Source organism: Oncorhynchus mykiss, chromosome 7, assembly GCF_013265735.2.
Source record: "Oncorhynchus mykiss isolate Arlee chromosome 7, USDA_OmykA_1.1, whole genome shotgun sequence".
Classification (NCBI taxonomy): Eukaryota; Metazoa; Chordata; class Actinopteri; order Salmoniformes; family Salmonidae; genus Oncorhynchus; species Oncorhynchus mykiss.
Genome location: NC_048571.1, coordinates 46,333,752 through 46,352,562, shown reverse-complemented (window position 1 = coordinate 46,352,562; position 18,811 = coordinate 46,333,752). Strand labels below are relative to the sequence as shown.

Sequence of the window (18,811 nt, the reverse complement as noted above, 5' to 3'; positions counted from 1 at the left end):
GAAAGTTTAGAGGGACGGCAGGTCTTGGTAGATTTGCAGTGGTCTGATACTCCTTCCATTTCAATATTATCGCTTGCACAGTGCTCCTTGGGATGTTTAAAGCTTGGGAAATCTTTTTGTATCCAAATCCGGCTTTAAACTTCTTCACAACAGTATCTCGGACATGCCTGGTGTGTTTCTTGTTCTTCATGATGCTCTCTGCACTTTTAACGGACCTCTGAGACTATCACAGTGCAGGTGCATTTATACGGAGACTTGATTACACACAGGTGGATTGTATTTATCATCATTAGTCATTTCAAAGTTCAAGGGGGCCGAATACTTTCGCAAGGCACTGTATATACCGGCCTGTTCTTTGAACCCCAATTCAGAGGCCAGGTCTTTAAATAACGGGTCAAGACCCGCCCATGCACGGTTTTCAGGCGTAATACCTTCGGACGACAGAGGTTTGGAAATCCGCTCGAAGGACCAATTGTCAAGGGAATTTCATAATTCCTATACGTGTTCATTAACCAATTCAATTAAAATCACTCTGTCTGTTTCTAAGAATTTGTAAGATTCTTATTTGCATAAAATAGACAGAGACCAGTCTTATCAAAATTAGATAATAGTATTTATTCTCAGAGCATGCTACCCGTAGAACAATGTACAACAGTTTATATATTTTAAATATGATGTCATTGGTTATAAACTGAATCTCCTCCTCTCGACCAAGACAAAGCAGGTTCAAAGGTTTATTCCAACCCACTAGCGCACACTCCTGACACGCACACTATATCAGGATGAACTTCTTATGGTATAGGGGACGGTTGCGTCCCACTTGGGCAAAAAACAGTGAAAATGCAGCGCGGCAAATTCAAAAAAATTATATAAAATTCTAACTTTCATTAAATCACACATGTAAGATACTCAATTAAAGCTACACTCGTTGTGAATCCAGCCAACATGTCAGATTTTTAAAAGGCTTTTCGGTGAAAGCATAAGAAGCTAGTATCTGATGATAGCACAATAGTAAACAAAGAGGGTAGCATATTTCAACCCTGCAGGCGCTACACAAAACGCAGAAATAAAATATAAAACATGCATTACCTTTGACGAGCTTATTTTGTTGGCACCTCAATATGTCTCATAAACATCACAATTGGTCCTTTTGTTTGATTCATTCCGTTCATATATATCCAAATGTCCATTTATTTGACGCGTTTGATCCAGAAAAAAACTGCTTCCAAAAAACACAACATCACCACAAAATATTTCAAAAGTTGCCTATAAAATTTGCCAAAATATTTCAAACTACTTTTGTAATACAACTTTAGGTATTTTTAAACATTAATAATCGATCAAATTGTAGACTGGTCTATCTGTGTTCAATACAGGAAGACAACAAACCAACGCTACTTTTCACGTCTTGCGCACTCTCAACAGTGTTACACAGTTCCTAGATGGCCTACTTCTTTATTGCACAAGTTAATAACCTCAACCAAATTCCAAAGACTGGTGACATCCAGTGGAAGCAGTAGGAACTGAAAACAGGTTCCTAAGAAATATCATTTGTCAATGAGAACTCAGAGACCAACAAAAACAAAATTCTGAACGGTTAGTCCTCGGGGTTTTGCCTGCGACATAAGTTCTGCTATACTCACAGACATGATTCAAACAGTTTTAGAAACTTCAGAGTGTTTTCTATCCAAATCTAATAATAATATGCATATCTTATATTCCTGGCATGAGTAGCAGGAAGTTGAAATTGGGCACGCTATTTATCCAAAAGTGAAGTTAAGAGTCTCATTAGGTCACTAATGTGGTGTGCCTGAAATGTTTCCAAGAGACCATTACCTTAATGTCAAATAGAACTTACCCAAAACGTGGTTACCATGTTCTGAGTTCTTAAGTTATTAATGTTCTAGACATGTTTCATGGGAAAATTGCAAGAACATTCATGTGTACAAGGGTACAAGGGTTAGGAAAATATTCTATCAATGTCCCACCAAACATATACACAGAACATAAGATATTAATGTTCTAGACACGTGAACATTGCAAGAATATTTATGTGTCCAAAAATAAATAAATACACATCACGTCTTATTACTGTTGCTGAGCCAATCAAGGCCCTGATTGGCGAATCACTGATCGATTCACAGCCCTTTGTCTGTTTTCCAGGTTAGGGATACTCATACGCACAGTGTTTATAAGATACAAAGTTTTCAACTTACATGTTTGACACACTTTGACATACATGATTACATTATGCATGTTCAATTAGTAATTATTATTCAACATATCCTGACCTGGGATTTGATCTTATAGCCTCTTAGTTCACAGTACTTATTTCTTCTATTTAGGGGCTTTCTGTGTAGTTGTTTAATCTTGGAGGGGCATATTAACCTGTTTTAATGATACTCCTGAATCACTTTGATCAATAAAATATTTTCTTGAGTGTACTTTTAACAGAGCTGAGATTTCATTCATAGTGCATTCACCCTATTGCTTACACCTATCAAGTCGTTTCAGATCTACACGTGCCTAGGGAGAAGGGGTTAGGGTTTCTTCTGGACAGGGCATAACTATCACTAGCCCAATAAACACGTCCTAGAGATATACATTATTGGGAGAGTGGCTAGGGAATATATTCTCCGAACCCTCAGAGTACTGGACACATGAATGTTCTTGCAAAGTCCCATAAAAGTTGCCTAGAGCATTACTGTTGTAACCACGTTCAAGATAAGTTCTGTTTGGGATTAAGGGAATGTTCTCCTACCTTTAACACTAAAACATGCTAAAAAAGGTTCTCAGAATGTTTTATGTTACCCTAACTAACGGAAAACTGGACACTCAAACATTAGGGGAACATTACGGATAACATTACGGGTAACATTGCTCTCCCTAGATCTGTTAGCTGGGCTCTCTATGTTTAGGGTTTGGGGTATGTTAATCCATCATGTTTGTGAGAGGGCTATTGATATGGCTTTATCTCATGTGAGGATCCTCATCAATTTGGACTCATGGCTAAGCAGTTCGTTCGCCAACTTCGTCACCTCATTCATAGACCACATCTGTGGAATTGTTCTGAGAACTGGCACTGTTAGCATCATCCTTTTGAATGCTCCTCTAGTCAGTTACATGAGTATGTAATTGGTAGTATGTAATGGGGAAATATGCATGTCCCGACAAGAAGTTTAGTGTCTTGTATCCTCATCTCTTTGGAATTTTCTGTCAGAGAAATACACATTTACTGGTGACTGGCAAATAATGTAATGATCTTCTCCCAAGAGTAAAAATGTACATTCTCAGTTTACACCCATTCAGAACAATGTTGGTCCTTTTGATGTAATGGTGTACAGCGTTGAACAGGTTGATAAACAGCATTTCCTAGATTAGAAAAGGACATTCAATGTTCATGTTATGGATCTCCATTTTTATTTTCAAGGTTCAGGTCTCTTTTTTCAAGGTTATTTCTAAGAACTACATCTCAATTCGTGTAGCATATGGTGTGTATGGCTCAAAGGGCAAGTAACATTATGTGAAAGCAATGTCTAGCAGCCCACTGTATGCGCTTAAGGGTACAAGGTGTTTTTGACAGGTAGATAGAGAAGAGAGTCTAATTACAAATGTTAGGTGCGATAGGGAGGAGTTGTCTGCAACATTAGACTAGGATAGGCTTAGCTACAGCGCTCTGCACAGTTCTCTGCAAAACTTAGTATATTTGACAAAAATTCATGCCACTCCATTTAGTATGATATGTTACTTTACGTTAGATAACACTACATTGGCCTACGTAAATCCGGGACACCCAAATTAGTATGATATATTGCGTTTGGTATGAACATAGGTTACGTAAGGCAAAAACAAAAGGAGGCTGGTTGGTCAGGGTGGATGGGTTGGTATATAACGCTATTGTCCACCAACACAAAGGTTGCGTTTTTGAATCTCATCATGGACAATATCAGAATTTAGCAACTTTTCAACTACTTTATTATTTTTAGTTACTCTGCAACTACTTTGTATCTTAACTAACACTTCCCCTAACCTAACCTTAACCTTTTAACCTTACTCCTAAACCTAACCTTAACCCTAACCTTACCCCCTAGCATATCATACTAAAGCAGTAGAGCGTAATATATCACACTAAAGCAGTCAAACATAATATATCATCTTAAACAATCAAGACGTAGGATACTATACATCCTGCAATTCGTATTATATTGTACGACCACTATTTCATTAGTAAGCCAATGTAATGTAACCTAAGATAAAGTAACATTTCATACAAAGTAGAGCCCCATAGTGGAGGTGTCATTATACCCATAAAACCTAGCGGTCAAACAGGAAATGGTTCCAATCGTTTTTCCACCGTTAGTTTTTCCCATAGGGAATTTTAGAAACACTTAAAATAAGTTATGTTTGCCTAGTGGATACAGGCAAATATATTGATAAAAGTCACCTTGTCCTAGAGAGATTTACACAGTTATCAAAATGTCACGCCAGAGTAAGCATACTCAAAACACAGCCGTTATTGTAAGTGTTTCTAAAATCCCCTATGAGAAAATTGTATGGTGGGAAAACGATTGGAACCATTTCCTTGTTTGACTCCTAGGTTTTATGGGTATTATGACACATACTGTGGTACTCTATGGAATGGCATGGATTTTAGTAAAGTATCATTTGTTTTGCTCTGAGACCAGGTTGCTCTGCATCACAGGTGTTGGCTCCAGGTATGACCCCTGCAGTTTTAACTAAATGACTGCCCCAGAATAATGGGCCAGCTTTGTTAAAATCGAATGGTCAGTTGTGAGCTTAACATTTCTGGTAGTGGATTTTAGGGAGGAATTTTGGTACGATTTGAGAATGTAAAGATTTTTCTAACAATTTTAGTAACACACTTGTCTATACCAAAAATGTATAAATGAATAGCTCTATAAATGAGCTAATAACTGTTTGAGTTTTTTTGCATTGTGGAAATCCCAGTTGGCACTCTGCTCATAGCTTGTACATGTAGAGACGGACCAAAAGCTGTCAAAACAAATGATCTTCCTGTACAAGGGTGTGAGGATGAGATAATATTCTCGGTTGATAGGGATCTCAACTGATTTATATACAGTACAGTTAGCCCTTGTGTTAGATACAACTACTTACAGTGTCTTTTATTTTTTCATATTTGACATGGTTTTGGAAACATGAATGGGCACGTGTCTTCTGAAAGCCAGAAACTTTTCTAAGCAGGGTTGAACTTTATTGGCATACAGGTCTAATGGTCTAGATCAACTATTAAACTGTATTGACATATATTCATCTTCCTAATTAAACAGTAATATTTGTTTCTGATAATGTCATATTCCTAAGGTGTCAAACCAGCAGTGATTCTACTTTTGTGCCATGCCTGTGATCAATTTTAAGCTGGATTTGTGATCCCCTATTCTTTTTAACCCTAGTCAAGCTGCAGACTAACTAGGAACGGGCTATGACTTAGTAGACTAGTGGATCCTGGCACACCATTTGGGAACCACTGGGAGACTAGGTTTAACACGCAACACCAATCCGAAAGTTGGTAGTGGGATGGTCTGTTCTAAAAATCCTGCTACATTTTTGGATTAATCTTTTTGTTACGCAATGTTTGTAATGGAACAGTGGTGTCAATTGTATTCCGGGTTCTCAGAAAAAATAATGTTTTATACTAGATGAGCGGAACTAAAGATGAAACGTTAGTTAGCCGGGAGCGAGTTTCAATTTGGAAACTAGTAACCCACTAGCAGAAAGAGTCCTTTGTGAGACGGAGATGTTGACGTCAAATGAACGCTGTGAAGACATAAATTCGTAGTTTAGCTAGAACAACACAACATAGAGAGGATGAGCCCTAGTACCCTCCCCCTGTCTCCAAACTTGTATAACTAATTAGGGGTTTGCCTTTAATAAGTTAAACTGATAAAGCCTGTCCTCTTGTTTGCACATGGTAGCCTTGTATTCTCACAGTTGACTGTCCAGACAAAAGGGATATCTGATACATACTATCATACAAATTACAATATGTTGGAGATGCTTGAATACAGCCATTACCAGGTGAGTTTTACCATTACCAACTGTTTTTGGGGGGGTTTGGTTTTCTATCAGTATGCAGTATTGCTATGAGTGTTAGTGTCACTTGTATTAGTATAATGTCATATTTATGTATGTACTATATTTGTACAAACATAAATAAATGCATTGTATTCATGACATTGTCCTCGGTGCACTGTATAATTCACTGTCATTGAGTAGAAGAAAGAAAGGGGCGTATAATTAGAGGCTGTGATTGAAAAGGTTTGGTTTATTGTTCATGATTGTACAATCCATGTGTTGCTCTTCAGACATGCATTCAAGTCTGAAGATCAATCCACAGAATCTCACAGATCTTAATTGTGAGACATTTTACAAAGAGCAAAGCCACATTTCACTGGATAACTATATGTTTCCATAGGATGAGATGGTCTAACCCCAGGAACCTCATTACCGACACTGAACAAAACTAACTTTGGAAACATTTTCCGCCGTCTTCAAACGTCTCTCATTTCCCCCCACCAAGGTGCAGAGCCATCTGGAGAACCCCACCAAGTATCACATCCAGCAGGCCCAAAGGCAGCAGGTGAGGCAGTACCTGTCCACCACCCTCGGGGGTAAGCCTGGCAGCCAGGCCAGCAGTCTGCAGTGCCACAGCCAACCCCCAGAGCACGGGATGCCCCCCGGCCCAGGCAGCACTGCCCCCAACAGCCCCATGGCCCTGCTGACCCTCACCTCAAACTGTGAGAAGGAGGTAGGCATAAAAGAGAGGACACAGAGATCCATTGCATGTACCATTTCCACTGTTCTTTTTCTTTCATTTTGATCTCACAATGGATTTATTCAGGAATATGGGCGAACTGGGTACAAAATGCATATAGATTTCTGGTACATCTTTCAATGTTGTCTATCAGAACATTACTTGAATACAAATCTGGTACTTTAGGTTGGTTTATAATGTTTTTGTTTTATTATTACAGATGGACGATGTCATCGATGACATTATTAGCTTGGAAACCAGTTATAATGATGATATTCTTGGCTTTATGGACCCCGGACTCCAGATTACAAATACTGTAAATGTACATCCTTCCCAATACATAACAACTTTTTCAAATGTTAAAGTGCAATAACAATTACTCTAATCTTCAGGAAGGTACACAACACATTTACTGAAAAGGAACTACAGCTTTGCATGCTTTAGAATATCAATATCAATACATGTTGCATTGCAATCATTGAATGCTCTGTTCCTTTCCTCAGCTCCCTGTATCTGGTAACCTTCTGGACATGTATGGAAACCACGGACTTACCAGCAGTAACGCCTGCCCTGGTAGTTTATCCAACATAAAAAGGGAATTCTCAGGTACGTTTTTGGTCTGCCGAGTAACAACCAATTATTTACAAGACACCATCAGCCAAGCATCTCCATATTAAATATCGTCAACCCTGTCAAATCACAAATAGATCTTTAAAAAAAAACTTTGTTTATGAAACCATCGTAGTGATGTACCAATAGTATACTAATGATATACTAATACCAACAGTTAAAGAAGCTTATATGCGTCAATATTGTGTGCAATTTGTAAAATGCATAACATACTGTTAGCTATAAATAAAATAAAAATTACAAATAATTTACCAATACTTAAGCTCCTGGCATGATGAACATACTTGACAAGACTGCATCCTGTGGCCAGTTTGACAACTACCAAAGGCCCGAGGGCTTTCCAGTTGGTACGTTGTCACTAGATTTTCACATTTTCAAACGATTGTTTATTTCCTTTTTTGAAACACATTATTAAACTATTTTCATGGTGGCTCATTAACGTACCTGAACCAAAATGTCAGTGGGGATTCAGTGGGGATTCAGTGGGGATTCAGATTGGATATTTTTGTGATATGAAAGGCAGCATTAAAGGCAGGTATTTACAATTGCCTCTGTAAAGTATTTTGTGTGTATTGACAAATTAGATCTATGTATCAGTAGAAATGTAGCTTAGATACCCAATGGGTTACATGAAAGGTGTTTAGCTAGAAAAGGGTTGTAAATCATCTTGAGTAGGTAAGAAATAAGACACCTTCACTTGCCACTCAAAAGTGTTTCCCTTCCGGCCAGAAGCTGAGGTCCGAGCGATGGCCAAGGAGAGACAAAAAAAGGACAACCACAACTTAAGTGAGTTTCTTCGGCAAAGAGGAGTAATCAGTTATTTGGGATACATGTGTCCCTCACATGATATTAAAACTCACTCCTTATTTTCTGCTTTTCCGCTTCTCTTCACCTTGTAGTTGAACGAAGGAGGAGGTTCAACATCAACGATCGAATCAAAGAGCTTGGAACCTTGATTCCTAAGTCAAATGATCCGTGAGTAGGCCAGTTTATCGACCAAAAATGTTGCCGTCCTCCCTAGGACGTACGTGCTCATGCAGTTTAAGGATCAGCTGCTTAGTCGCTACGCACTGACTGTAGACTATTGTCCCCTGCTGTCCCCTAGGGACATGCGCTGGAATAAGGGCACCATTCTGAAGGCCTCGGTGGACTACATCAGGAAGCTGCAGAGGGAGCAGCAGAGAGCCAAGGAGCTGGAGCTTAGACAGAGGAGGCTGGAGCATGCCAACCGCCATCTGATGCTCCGCATACAGGTACGCACCACCAGAGGGAGCCAGTGAGCGTACCACAAGGGCACCTTGAGAAGAAAAAAAGTTATACTTAAATCCTCTGGAAATGTATAGCCAATATAAGTATCTATGTGTTCTTGTGTTTTCTGTGTGTCTGTGTAGGAGTTGGAGATGCAGGCGCGGGCTCATGGTCTTGCGGTTGTGCCGTCCCCTTCCCTCTGCTCCTCTGAGCTGATGGCCCGAGCCATCAAGCAGGAGCCCATCCTAGGAGACTGTCCGTCAGACCTGTACCAGAAGTCGGGCCCCGACATGTCCCCTACCACCACACTAGACCTCAACAACGGCACCATCCACTTCAATGACAGCCCTTTGGATGCAGGGGAACCAGGGGCCTATGGCTCCAACAAGGCCTCCACTAAACTGAAGGACATAATAGACAACACCCTGTCACCCATATCATCCCTTCTGTCCTCCGTGTCTCCAGACGCCTCCAACAGCAGCAGCAGGCGTAGCAGCAGCTCAAGCATGGAGGAGAATAATCCTGGTTGTTAGCACTGCCCACGAGCTCAAGTCACACTCACATTTTAGCATATTGTTATTACTGTGATTGTTATTACTAGGTTCTGCTATTGATCTATTCCATGAGACACTTCTGTGCTGGCATCCTAAGATGTCCTCCAGCTTTCCTTCCCTCGTCTACAGACATTCTGTATTTTGCTTTTGTTTGTTTTGCAATATCATTGTGTCTCTGTCTGGAACCAAATCGGACGGTTCAGATTAGTCTACTCTGCTCCTTAGCTGGCTGCTGAGATTTACTGTACAATAAGATGAACTTTTCATGGGTGAATTATTTGAGAGAAAGTGCACAATAACATGACAAGATTTGATATTTTTCTCATGTCATGACTATTTGTCAAATTAGTTTAAAACATTTGTTTATGACAGTATATGATATCATACAGAAATATATATTTAGTTGAATACTTTGTTCATTAACTGATAATAACATTGTACTAAGCATTTAAGATGAGCTAATACCTCTTACCCTTAAATTAAATTCAGAAGCAATGGTTTGAAAGCCACAATTTTATTTTTGCGAATAAGAAACAACTTGCAGGAACAATGAATGCCCTTTTAATGACTTTTTTCCCCTACATGGTGATAGCTAAAGTGAAGATATTTGTACAAAACGACACTGTAAATATAAACATTTTGTGATTTTTTTGGGAGTTTGTTTTTTTATTGAGTAGGTCTTTAATTAAGTATTAAATTAAGTGAATCGATTTTTATTTTTATTCCCCTGGCTATTAACATATAATTTACATCTGTGCTCTTATCCCATACAAAGTTGTAATGCACATGAAGATAATATTTTGAAGAGTTCAAACAGTTATTTAGCTCAGAAGGAGCACCTGCCAGCATTGTTCTTGTATGTGAAGTACTGAAATACTATCCCTAATATTACTTTATAATTACTAATATTATTTCCTTAAATAACTTTCTATAAGATGGTTGACTGTAGGAGCTAGCCCATTTATAAAATAATGTAGTTGATGTAACCAACACATTCCCCTATTTCATGTCTTCTGAGCCACTTATCTGACCTAACCTGAATATGAATGTTATTATTTATTGTGTTGTGCCACTCAGTCCTCGACTTGCGCTAATCATGTGGTTGCTGGACCCGTGTACGAGGGTCAGAGGTATGAAGTGATTTTTTTGTACTGTCTATCATTGTGTTATCTTCGGTGGCAGGTAAGCTGAAAACATTATACAATTTAGTATCAGTGGAGCTCTGGAACAAGTGCCTTTCATTTCAGAAAAGTTAGGGGGAGTTAAAAAATGCATTTAATGAGCCTCAATATACATATTTTGTGCAATATTAAAGCGCATTGTGCTTTAAAAATGTGTTTGTAATGATGTATGTAAGACAAAAGTGATTTAAGGTCTTAAAAATGATTTAATGGAGACGAAAAAGTGACATCAATAGCAATACAAAGTCATAAAACATACAGTTTTGATGAAAATCCCTTTTTGTAACATAGTAATAAAACTGTGGGGTTGATTTTGTTCAATATGACAAGACAGGACATGCTATTTCCAATCAAATCAAGTCAATCTGAAAAATCAACAGCACCAACAAATATCATCTACAACTATGGAAAAATGGTTGAGCATTCCAGATATCTGGGCCAAAGTGTCATGCAGAAATGACACATCCTTGTTCCAATCATTTCAATCATTCAACATAAATCATCTACAGCAATACAAAGTCTTTGTGACCAGTTCAGGTCACTGTAGTCGCTGCTCATCACACCACTTCTCAAACGCTCTGTACAGGCTTTCATCACCCGTGTCATTGAAGATCTCTGCAGATGGAGAGAGGAACGGGATTGTTAACACCATCTTTGAATATATATGCATTTAAAAAAAATCTTTGTTAATATGCTGAACTCTCGTTGACAAATTCATTTCTATCTCCTTTACCTGCGTGCCCTAGGCCAATGGGTAGAGGCATCCTGACCAGTCCACCAGAGTGCTTCAGCCTCTCACAAAGTGAGTGCTGCACCAGTGCCAAAGTAACGTCCTGATGCCACACAGGCAGCTCCAGCCCCACCATGCAGCCTATAATCCGCAGCTTTTCTTCCTCTGTCATGAGGCCTCTCTCATGGGCCACATACACCATGTAGGACATATCGATGTTGACCGCCTCTCCGTGCAGCAAGGACGGGAGCACCTTCTGCAATCAAGAGGGTCAGTGTTCAGTGTTCAGTACTATATCCATGCACAGCTCTCTAGAGTGGAGTGTTGCACAGAGCCACACCGTTTCTAGTCACTAGCTAACATGAACAGGCGTGAGTAAACTTGACACCATTCTCATTTGGCACATAGTTACACTCAAAATGGAACAAGAGGTGACAAACGTGACAGGGTGACATAATGGTTCAAACCCAGTTACATGCAGTAGATCATGTAAATATTTGGCTTTGTGGTTATTTAAGGTGCAGAGGAACATAATTGATTCTACTGTACCATTTCCAGCTCTGGGCTGATAATGTGACCAAAGTCTACCAGTCTGTCCAAATCGTCCTCCCACAGGTTGGGGGCCAGCTCCTCTAGCATGGCTTCTATGGCCACGCGCGTGGACACGGAGGCAGCGTCTTTGTTGTCCCCATGAAGACCGCTGTCAGACTGGAACTTGGAGTCCAACAGGAACGGACCGTGGGTCTCCAACAGCTCAAAGAGATCTCTGTGTTTCATCAAGGCCATCTGTAGGGCCATATGTTTACATTACATTTACACGAAATAGTACATAAATCAGATCTACAGAGCCAAATGAGCATGAACATATTCTCTAAGAATATATTGCTCTCTACAGTATAAAGTCAGATTGCACATTTTTGGACTTTGAATAAGTATATATACCCATTGATTTTTGTTAAAGAAGATAACTAAGCTCATGAAGCATTTTTAAGTTCAACTGTCATAACCCATCAAAGCCCAAAATGCAAGCTCCAATGTTTGTAAACAATGTAAATATCAACAAAACACCGTATAGCCTCAAAACATGGTTAAAACTACACGTTTGATATCATGGATGGCCAGTCCTTGCATCCATAGCCGGGTCTATGAAGCTGCGAGTGGTTACATCCCTCAGCTTTTTTACCAAAACACAGGCAGGGGTGAAGGATTCTATTTTTAAGTTCATGTACAGTCATATATCCAATCCATATGTGTTTGCTGTCAGGCATCGCTACTCTACCTTTAACATTTCGGCCAGCCCATTGGAGATGTGTCTTCGGGAAACCGTTTGAATGAAGGACAGGTCTAGGAAAGCAGCCACCGGGGGGATGTAGCCACCCAGCTTATTTTTACAGTTGGCAAAGTTCACCCCAGTCTTTGCCCCCACGCTGGCGTCGACATAGGAGAGGAGGGTGGTAGGGACACGGATGTAGGGGGTGCGTCTCCTGTAGAGGGAAGCCGCCAGGCCCACGATGTCCAGGCAGACCCCTCCACCAATAGCAATAATGGGCTCTGTGCGTCTGTCCAGGGAGAACTTATGGACCTCCTCCAGGATCTTCATCACCAGCTCCATGGACTTGTTTTCCTCTGTGGTGGTCAAGGGCAGGATCCTGTAGAGAACATTACGAGCCTCAAAGTAGTCTGTGAGCTGGCAGCCATAGAGGTTGTAGACGGTCTGGTCCATGACCACGAAGCGCCTCAGGGGCTTGGTGCTGATGCTGCTCCTCAGGGCCTCCTGCTGCTGGGGGTCCCTGATGTGGCCCAGGAGCAGGGTGTCGTTGCTGGGGTCCAGCAGGCCCAGGGACTCAATCACCTTGTAGGTGAAGACGATGGGACTGATCACTGTCCAGGAGGTGCCTTGCTCCGTGGTGCTCTCATAGCTGGAACATGATGTATTTGTTTGAGTTGCCAAATTGTACAGTATATGTTTGGAGCACAAAGCCTGGGGGTAAATGTAACTTCACACCATTTCACTTTTCTGTGGTGGTAACTAAATAATGTGGAAGAAATGTGTTTGCAAATGACTATGATAGTGTTGTCTGGATGGGTAAACATCGTGACAACTCTTCACATGGTGAAATAAATATTCACTGTATATCACTGTCTAGTGGATCTAAGAAAGAACGAATTTAGATGTATAAACCATAAACCAGATTTGTTATACCTTTTATACCGTATAACGTTTTTATTCATTTTAATCAATTGCAGACCTTAATTATATTTTCATAAAAGTTTTACTCACATTTTGGCAGCTGATACTCGACCTTTCAAGTTTTTATTAAAATTCTTTACCGTTTTGCGTTTCCATGTACCATTGACTTGAACTAAATGAAACTCGTTATTCTTTACCACTGCTATATTGTGGCATTGCAGTGGCTCTTCCACATGTGTCTTCCCGGTGATTGCAACATACGACATCTTATGAATAGGAAGACAATGCGTGACAGATGCGGAGTCAAGAAATAGAGCATCATATCCATCTCTTATTACTGTCTGTATATATACTCGCCACTCGACAGAAGATCACCAAGGGAGGAGCTATAATGATCAGTGCGCTTACGAAAGTGTTACCAAAACCCTGAAACGGTTCAAATGTAGCCTACACGGACCTTACACGTGGCCCCACGTGATCGGTTCTTATACAATTTGGTTCAGTGACGTAAAGAAGGTAGAGATTTATGTAAAGAGGGAATTACCATTTATATAGAAAATATTAAGGCTTTTTAAATAAATTAAACAATGCAATTAATTGCAAGCAGTTTCTTACTCCACATCAATACTTCAATACGTATTTAATGTGTAATTGCATGTGATCACACATCTATATCTAAGTCAAGTCTTTAAATTCCCTCAAAATATGCAAAATGCAAGGTACAAACATTTGTAATAAATGAACATGTATTACACAGGAAAATATATATTTTAAATGGAATAGCTGGTAGGCAGCATATGAGGATCATGTATTTAAACTACTTCTGACCCTATTCAGTCTTGATTCCTATATCCAGGAAATCTGCTATCAGTAGGGTAACTGATGAACATGAGAGAAAGATTTGGGGGATCATTTGACATCTTTCTATCAGCTCTAGTCTACCATTTTTTTGTGTGTGCCAAATTTTCTATAAGGTAATAACATTTTAGTTTAGTTGATGTATGTTAAATTATAGAAACAGTTACAAGACAAAGTGTGTGTTTGTGACACGAGATTCATGTTCACAGGTCAACCTTACCAGCCACTGTATTACAAGCCAATTCTGTTTGCACACTTGGATTTTCGCACTTGTGGATGCCATGTATTACAAGCAAATTCTGTTTACACACTTGGATTGTCGCACTTGTGGATGCCTGATCGACGGGACAGCTCGTAACGTTCAAATGTCGCAGGACAGATACAGGAGCGCATGACTTGGCATGCAAGTATGCAGTCTTTCAGCTCCGTTGACACAGAATAATGGTTTGTGCCCACTCGATGTCAGTAAAAAAGACCCTCACTATGGAGAATACATTTAGTTGGTTTACACTAAAAGTTTGCTACTGTTAGAATCTTCGTCAACGGGCACGTGAGCGGAACGGTTTTCTAAGAAAAATGCATAGTTGTTTCGACGTGTTTCGCAAGCCATCAATTAAAATCAATTTACAAAACAGAAACGGGTTTTTAGGTAACGTTAGAGAGTCTCTGCTGCTTCGCAAGCCGCTTTTGTGGGACCTAACTGAGTTGACTACTTGTTGTGCATTTTGTCTTACGAACGTCGTGGGCATTCACCATGCACGCTGCCAAAGGTATGGTCGAGATACAATGTCATTATGTTGACGTTTTAATGTATTATTATCCCAGCGTTGCGTAGCCGAGCGTACACCCTTGAAATGCCTCTGTCAGTCTTTTTTTTTCTCTGTCGGTCTTTCCAACATAGTGATTGTAGAAACTCGAATGAACAACCTGGTTTCAGAGCATTTCGTATGATTTTGTACGTTATTCCCTAATACTTAGTATATCTTAGTATTTATTATATGTTACGAATTTACTAAATGTACAATATTTAGAAAAGTAGAAAAACGTACACTATGTTACAAATATGTCAAATGTATAATATGTTACGAATTCTGGCTAGGTTTCTAAAATTAACTAGCTGGCTAATGTAAGGCTAGGGGTTAGGGTTAAGTTTAGGAGTTAGGTTAAAGGGTTTCTTAAGGTTAGGGTTAGCTAACATGCAAAGTAGGTAAAAAGTAGTAAATAGTTGCTAATTAGCTACAACGCTATAGTTGTCCAAGAAGAAATTCTAACTCGCAACCTTTGGATATACGTCCACCCATCCACCCGACCAAACACCGTTCTTTCGTTTTTGCCTTAAGTAACCATCTGTCTTTGTAACCATAGCAAACATAACATATAATACTAATTTAAGTGTCCTTGATTTACATTTACTATGTTATGTCTAGCCTATGAGACCAGGCTGGCATGAATGAGCTGATGTTGTTGATAGGCTAGGCTACATAGTTGCTGTCTTTAGGATGCAGGAGGGCAAATATCAGCTGGGAAGATGACAGGAAACTTGAACATAGTCTACACATAATCGATTCCCAGTTAGCAAAATGACGTTGAAAATGCATATTTTCCAGACGTTGAAATTATGTTCATTTTCGTCTCTGGATGAAAGTTGAACATACATCTTTTCCGGATGTTAAAAATACTTTTATTTCGGATGTTGAAAATCCATATTCTCCGGACATTGAAAATACAAATTTGACTGACCTTGAAAATACTTTATTTTTCGTCATTATTTCTATGGGCAAATTTCAACCGTATATGTACATGTAAATGAAGAAAGCATTATATCACATTGCTTTAAATATATATATATATATATATATATATATATATATATATATATATATATATATATATATATATAGGAAAATGGAGCAAACTGAAGATTGCATTATGGAATATGTATTATTACACCCATTTGTCACATGCACTTATGTTAACTTTTTCAAAAGCTTTAGAACTGGCAATGATCATGTTCAAAGTTTTCAGACCAACAGAAAAAAATTGCAGAACACTACAATAACATTCTCAGTAACGGTTACAGAAATGTGTTTCTTGTTATAACTGTGATATTTGGTTCTACCTTAGTTGAATGCACTGACCATAAGTAGCTCTAGATAAGAACGTTTGCTAAAAGCCCAAAATCCTCCTGTACTCCCTGTTCACCCATGACTGCATGGCCAAGCATGACTGCAGTACCATCCTTAAGTTTGCAGACGACACAACAGTGACCACCGACAACGATGAGACCGCCTATAGGGAGGAGGTCAGAGACCTGGCAGTGTGGTGCCAGGATAACAACCTCTCCTTCAACGTGATCAAGAAAAAGGAGGTGATCGTGGACTACAGGAAAAGGAGGGCCAAGCACACCCCAATTCTCATCGACGGGGCTGTAGTGAAGCAGGTCGAGAGCTTCCAGTTCCTTGGTGTCCACATCACCAACAAACTATCATGGTCCAAACACACAAAGACATTTGGGAAGAAGGTGCAACAACGCCTATTCTCCCTCAGGAGATTGAAAAGGTTTGGCATGGGTCCCCAGATCTTGCCAGTTGGTCAGCGCTCTGAGTACACGTCCTAGTAATCCGTATGGCCCCGCGGCCTTGTGAATGTTGACCTATTTAATGGTCTTGCTTCCATCGGCTACGGAGAGTGCGATCACACAGTCGCCCGGATCAGCTGGTGCTCTCATGCATGCTTCAGTGTTGCTTGCCTCGATGCAAGCATAAAAGGCATTTAGCCGTATGGTAGGCTCCCATCACTGGGCAGCTCGCGACTGGGTTTACCTTTGTAGTTTGTAATAGTTTGCAAGCCCTGCCATATCTAACGAGCGTCAGAGCCAATGTAGTAGGATTCAATCTTAGTCCTGTATTGACGCTTTGCCTGTTTGATGGTTCGTCTGAGAGCATAGCAGGATGTTGCCTGTAATCCATGGCTTCTGGTTGGGATATGTACATATGATCACTGTGGGGACGACGTCGTCGATGCATTTATTGATGAAACCTGTGACTGAGGTGTTATAATCCTCTATGCCATTGGATGAATCCCGGGAACATATTCCAGTCTGTGCTAGCAAAACAGTCCTGTAGCGTAGCATCCGTGTCATATGACCATTTCCGTATTGAGCGAGTCACTGGTCAGATTTGCCAAATAGAGGGCGAGGGAGAGCTTCGCATGCGTCTCTGTGAGTGGAGTGAAGGTGGAAGTTATTTTTTCTCTGGTTGCACATGTGACATGCTGGCAGAAATGAGGTTAAACGAATTTAGGTTTTCCTGCATTAAAGTCCCCGGCTACTAGGAGCACCGCTTCTGGTTCAGTGTGGTCTTAGTGCCAGCATCAGTTTGTGGTGTTAAATAGACAGCTACAAAAAATATAGATGAAAACTTTCTTGATAGGTAGTGTGGTCTACAGCTTATCGTGAGGTACTATAACTCAGGCGAGTAATACCTCGAAATACTTCCTTAATATTAGACATCGCACACCAGCTGTTATTGACAAATAGACACACACCACCACCCCTCGTCTTACCACAGGTTGCTGTTCTGTCTTTCCGAAGCACGGAAAACCCAGCCAACTGTATATTATCCATGATGTCTTTCAGCCACGACTCTGTGAAACAGAAGATATTGCAGTTTTTAATGTCCCGTTGGTAGGATAGTCTTGAAGGAGCTCTTCCAGTTTATTCTCCAGTGATTGCACGTTGGCCAATAGAACGGATAGTAGAGGCGGGATACCCACTCATGGATTTGGGCCTGGTCGGGGAGCACCAGTGTATCCTTCGTCAGACTCATAAAAAAAAATCTTTCTCCAGTTCAAGGTGAGTAATCGCTGTTTTGATATCCATAAGCTCTTTTCAGTCGTCATAAGAGAGAGTAGCAGAAACATTAAGTACAAAATAATTTACAAACAATGTGAGTAGCACAATTGGTTAGGAGCACGTAAAACGGAAGCCATCCCCTCCGGCACCGTTATTCCATTCAGTAAAGTACAGTAGGGTACAGTACAATATAATACATTATACTGTACTTTACTATACTGTGTTGTACTGTACTATGTTCTACTGTATTATACTGAACTATACTCTACATTATTGTACTTTCCAAACTTGTGAAACATAGAAATCTATGATTGGCTCAGATTTGGTCATAAACGTCTATGTTCAAATCAAATCAAATCAAATGTTATTTGTCACATACACATGGTTAGCAGATGTTAATGCGAGTGTAGCGAAATGCTTGTGCTTCTAGTTCCGACAATGCAGTAATAACCAACAAGTAATCTAGCTAACAATTCCAAAACTACTACCTTAGAGACACAAGTGTAAGGGGATAAAGAATATGTACAGATATGTGAATGAGTGATGGTACAGAGCGGCATAGGCAAGATACAGTAGATGGTATTGAGTGCAGTATATACATATGAGATGAGTATGTAAACAAAGTGGCATAGTTAAAGTGGCTAGTGATACATGTATTACATAAAGAAGCAGTAGATGATATAGAGTACAGTATATACATATACATATGAGATGAAAAATGTAGGGTGTGTAAACATTAAATCAAGTCCGGACCAGATGTCTGTGGATGTTGA

The 18,811-nt window shown here is 39.9% G+C and overlaps 2 protein-coding genes across 3 annotated transcripts in view; one reads left to right on the top strand and one right to left on the bottom strand.

Annotated features, from left to right (window-relative positions):
• The window catches only part of LOC110527878 (microphthalmia-associated transcription factor-like), a 32,975-nt gene extending 22,400 nt beyond the window's left edge, over positions 1–10,575 (top strand). Inside the window, exons 2-9 of one of the 2 annotated variants that reach the window (XM_036983363.1) lie at positions 6,560–6,787; positions 7,014–7,109; positions 7,297–7,399; positions 7,687–7,770; positions 8,156–8,209; positions 8,323–8,398; positions 8,529–8,676; positions 8,815–10,575. In XM_036983363.1, coding sequence (XP_036839258.1) covers positions 6,710–6,787; positions 7,014–7,109; positions 7,297–7,399; positions 7,687–7,770; positions 8,156–8,209; positions 8,323–8,398; positions 8,529–8,676; positions 8,815–9,204 — 1,029 coding nt within the window. In that variant the 5' untranslated portion in view covers positions 6,560–6,709 and the 3' untranslated portion in view covers positions 9,205–10,575. Of the gene's footprint in view, positions 1–4,419; positions 6,788–7,013; positions 7,110–7,296; positions 7,400–7,686; positions 7,771–8,155; positions 8,210–8,322; positions 8,399–8,528; positions 8,677–8,814 lie in introns of those variants that run through there. The other variant, XM_036983364.1, reaches the window with a different exon arrangement.
• Positions 10,576–10,592: 17 nt separating this feature from the next.
• LOC110527877 (2-epi-5-epi-valiolone synthase) lies at positions 10,593–13,750 on the bottom strand. The gene is made up of 5 exons (XM_021609459.2): positions 13,418–13,750; positions 12,416–13,055; positions 11,686–11,922; positions 11,140–11,392; positions 10,593–11,021 (listed from the first exon to the last, which is right to left on the bottom strand). Exons 1-5 carry the CDS (start codon positions 13,591–13,593, stop codon positions 10,945–10,947), a joined length of 1,383 nt encoding a protein of 460 aa, XP_021465134.2. The 5' UTR covers positions 13,594–13,750; the 3' UTR covers positions 10,593–10,944.
• Positions 13,751–18,811: the final 5,061 nt, after the last annotated feature.

Excerpts from the sequence above, each read along its gene's own strand:
- LOC110527877 (XM_021609459.2), bottom strand. The coding sequence starts at position 13,593 with ATGTCGTATGTTGCAATCACCGGGAAGACACATGTGGAAGAGCCACTG. Across the intron at positions 13,056-13,417 it reads CGAGTATCAGCTGCCAAAAT|CTATGAGAGCACCACGGAGC; the intron begins GTGAGTAAAACT and ends ATCATGTTCCAG. Across the intron at positions 11,022-11,139 it reads CATTGGCCTAGGGCACGCAG|AGATCTTCAATGACACGGGT; the intron begins GTAAAGGAGATA and ends CTCCATCTGCAG.